At 39.5% G+C, this 4,282-nt stretch overlaps 1 protein-coding gene across 1 annotated transcript in view; it reads right to left on the bottom strand.

Moving 5' to 3' along the window:
• The window catches only part of LOC307265739 (unconventional myosin-VI-like), a gene marked incomplete at its 5' end in the record, with an annotated part of 81,461 nt that overhangs the window by 17,908 nt on the left and 59,271 nt on the right, over nt 1-4,282 (bottom strand). Inside the window, one exon of the mRNA XM_080047534.1 lies at nt 1,650-1,781. Within this exon, the coding sequence (XP_079903660.1) occupies nt 1,650-1,781 (132 nt within the window). The remainder of the gene's footprint in view (nt 1-1,649; nt 1,782-4,282) is intronic.

The following is a 4,282-nucleotide window of genomic DNA, read 5'->3' on the forward strand; positions in this document are numbered from 1 at the left end:
CACCTCTCTGTCTGTCTGTCTGTCTGTCTGTCTGTCTGTCTGCCTGTCTGTCTGCCTGTCTGTCTCCCTGCCTGTCTGTCTGCCTGTCTGTCTGCCTGTCTGTCTCCCTGCCTGTCTGTCTGTCTGTCCGTCCACCTCTCTGTCTGTCTGCCTGTCCGTCCGTCTCTCTGTCTGTCCGTCTGTCCGTCTGTCCGTCTGTCCGTCTGTCCGTCTGTCCGTCTGTCCGTCTGTCCGTCTGTCTGTCTGTCTGTCTGTCTGTCTGTCTGTCTGTCTGTCTGTCTGTCTGTCTGTCTGTCTGCCTGCGTATATATTTCAGTCTCATCAGTAGTCTAAGCACACAGAGCACAACATACGAGCTCTCCGTCGTCATGACAACTCCACGTGTGTCATAAGGAGATGAAATGATGATGTCATGCGTTCCGAATCGCATACTATCTTCTATTTAGTATGGTAGAAAGAAGATTTAGGATGTCCCGATTCTTGTGGCCAGATTTAGGATGGTTAGAAGTACCCGGATGTCCTACTTCATGCGGCCAATATTGTTAGTGTTGAAAGCAGCATCCTATTTGGGCGATTCTGACCCACAATCCAGTGCGCACGTGAAGTGACGTCACATCGACGAAGCCTCCATATGAAAACAAACGGGGATGAGACGGATATAAAAGCAAGAGGCAAGATCAAGGCGCAATGTTATGATGAAATAAAAGAGTAAAAGTACATATGTCCCAATAGTACGCCTACTGCATCCTAACTAGATTCTTTTTATCGTCGGATGTAGTATGTAGAATAGAAAAAAGAAAGAGTATGCGATTCGGAACGCAGGGACAGCCAATTTATTCACTCACAAACGCCCTAAGAGTTCGTCTTAAAGGAGCCACGAGAATTGTCCGATTTATGAGACGTTTTGTTCTTAAAAACATGCTGAAAAAGAAAATGCATTTTTAAGAACATGTGGTGAGTTTGAGACAAAGTTTCGAACTGAAATATGGTCAGAGCACGAGGTAAAAGAGCAAGATACCTCAACGAAACAAACACACACACAAAATAACCCACAAAGAAATAATATCTGTAATGTGTTGTTTTGTTGTAATAAAAATAATAATAATAATAATAATAATAATAATAATAATAAAAATAATAATAATAAAAAAATATATAAAAAATAATACAAAATTAAAATAAACAAAAAATAAATAAAAATAAAAATAAATTAATAAATTGAAATGAAAAATAAAATAAAATATATAATTCTGTAACAAAACTGAAAAAAGACACACACAGAAACATAAACAATAGCTGTATTATGTTTTAAAGATGTGTGGTAATGTCGTACACACACACACACACACACACTTCCACCCCCCCACACACACACACTTCCACCCCCCCCCCCCCCACACACACACACTTCCACCCCCCCCCCACACACACACACTTCCACCCCCCCCACACACACCTCCACCCCCCCCCACACACACACACACACACACCACACACACTTCCACCCCCCCCCACACACACACACCACACACACTTCCACCCCCCCCTCCCACCCCCCCCCCCCCCCCTCCCACCCCCCCCCCCTCCAACCCCCTCCCACACACACACACTCGCTGTAATACATTGTAAAGTGTGTGTTAATGTCTTACCGTAGTCGGTGACAGATTTGGGCGCCCGCTGCTCCGTGTCCGTGTTGCGTTTCTTGTTCTTTGATTTCCATGCGTGGTAAACCTTCAGTCTACGGTGGAACTCCTCTCTGCAAGCCGCCAACAGCTCAATGTCTGTTTGGGGCGGAAAGTGCATAAAAAACAGGTTAAAACGGGTTTTCTTTTGGTTGTTTTAAACCTGCAGTGTGTAGAATTTTGGGGTTTTATTTCCTAGCAGATTTTTGTAGAAATTAATTATGATATCCATAAGTACGTTTAATTTAGTGCATAATAGCTGAATTATTTTTTTTAGAAAGGGTCTCATATATGTCCATATTTCTGCATATCTTGGACCAAGGCCTAGTGCCGCCATCTTGAAAGTGTCATAGTTGGAATGTCATCAGGTGCATCGTTTAAAATTTAGAATTGTTCTTGTCCTTGAAGGCCACTGTAGCTTCTGTTATTATTCTAAAGGGTTGGGGTTACCCAGGGAGCGTTGCATTCTAGAACTTTGTAGAACTTTCTTGATGATGTCATATTACACACTGCAGGTTTAAAGTAGCTAAGAAAAACTTTTAAAATATTTCTGAAACAGTCTAATTTTTGGAGACAAGGCAAGTTTATTTCTAAAATTGTGTGAGTCTAGCTGTTAGAGTGAGCTGTGTGTGTGTGTGTGTGTGTGTGTGTGAGAGAGAGTGTGTGTGTTTAGTGCACATTTACACACATACTGTATTGATTTTCTTAATAGATATTAATTGAACAGCAGAAGATGGAAGAGCAAATTACCAGAAGTTAATGAGTTTGTCGACAGTAATTGTTTGAGGTGAAATAGTTTATCTCTGTGTCTCGCTCATTAACAAACTTACACTGTGTTTAGCCAAAAAGTGTGTGTGTGTGTGTGTGTGTGTGCTTTTGGTTTCAGTGCTTTTAGTTTTATGCCACACACACACACACACACACACACACTAACCCTGTTTGTGTCTGTACATTTCTCCTATACAACCATATTTAACGGACATTATCTCAACATTATTATTTTGTTTTCAATACTCTGAACCCGAAAATCTCAACTTCTAAAGCACTTACATCAACTAAAACTTTCCATAATCATTCCTAGCACTATTCAGAAGGTTACGTTAGATGAGGATATCTTAAAATAGCAATTTGATCATTCGTATAAGTGGAAAAAAATACTAAAAAAACATTACATTTATCAGTTGAAGTGAGCATAAGAGTGCTTACATGACTATGAGTAAGTGCTAAGTGCTTAGATAACACTATCAACCAGGCACAAATACTTCAGACAGGCAGACATAAAATAACCTATTCTACTTAGAGTGTGCATAATAAACTGGGATGGGTCGGGAGTCAACAGCCCCTTGAAGTTGTTGGCTATTATTATTTTTTTTTTAACTCTTTATTTATCAGTTTGTGAAAGACATAACCACAAACAAACATATATTTAATATATATAGAAAAAAGGCAAAAGTGCTCCGAGGAACTTTCATAATTCTAGCGCCCCATTGGAAAAAAGCGGTAGTGTTTTTACTACGCCAGCTGTTGTTCCTGGGTGAGCGTATACCCCATGACAAAGGCATTAAGAAAAACTATATAAAAATAGCCATTCTTTAGCACTGATGGTCTCGTTATCTGGTACATGTAATTCATGATCATCAGAAGAAAAAAGCAGGTCATATGTCTGTTATGTTAGATTTTATTCCATTTTCGAGCAGCGGTACTTGAACTCATCAGTATTCAAGCTGCTCTCTCTGTCTGTCTGTCTGTGAGATGAGGGGGCTCTTAGTGTTAACAACTAAAACACTCGTTTCTGGGAGTCTGTGCGAAGCTGCCCTGAAGGCTTTACTTAATATTATGAGATAAAAACACAGGAAAGAAGGGCTAGATATTTCTCCTCCTGGCTCTGTTTCTTCACCTTTAGTATTCTCTCCATCATTTGTTCATAATCGGCTCAAGGAAACAGGAATATATCTCTACATCCCCCTGACCATTGAGCAAAAAAACAAATGTGTTGGTACCTTCAGCTGGTACTAGTGGTAGGAAAAGTGTTTAAAATTAGGCCTGTCAAACAATTCATAATCTTTTGAATTGTGCTAAAATCGCTGAATTTTCATACAATCGCATTATTTATCATTTGTTTAAAATTCTATTATTTTGCTTGGGATTGACTAAGCTGATGTTTCTTCCAATTCCTTTCCGGACGTGTTAAAGCTGCAGTGTGTAGAATTTTGGGTTTTATTTCCTAGCAGATTTTGTAGAAAGTAATTATAATATCCATAAGTACATTTATTTTAGTGCATAATAGCTGAAAAAAACGTTTTGAATTATTATTTTTTCCCTCAGAAAGGGTCTCATATATGTCCATATTTCTGCATATTTTGGACCAAGGCCTAGTGCCGCCATCTTGAAAGTGTCATAGTTGGAATGTCATCAGGTGCATTGTTTAAAATTTAGAATTGTTCTCGTCCTTGAAGGCCACTGTAGCTTCAGTTATTATTCTAAAGGGGTGGGGTTACCCAGGGAGCGTTGCATTCTAGAACTTTGTAGAACTTTCTTGATGATGTCATATTACACACTGCACCTTTAATCTCTGACCCATTTCATCTCTGTCTCTCCAA

This window comes from Ammodytes marinus (genome assembly GCF_949987685.1).
Source record: "Ammodytes marinus genome assembly, chromosome: 19".
NCBI classification, from domain to species: domain Eukaryota; kingdom Metazoa; phylum Chordata; class Actinopteri; order Uranoscopiformes; family Ammodytidae; genus Ammodytes; species Ammodytes marinus.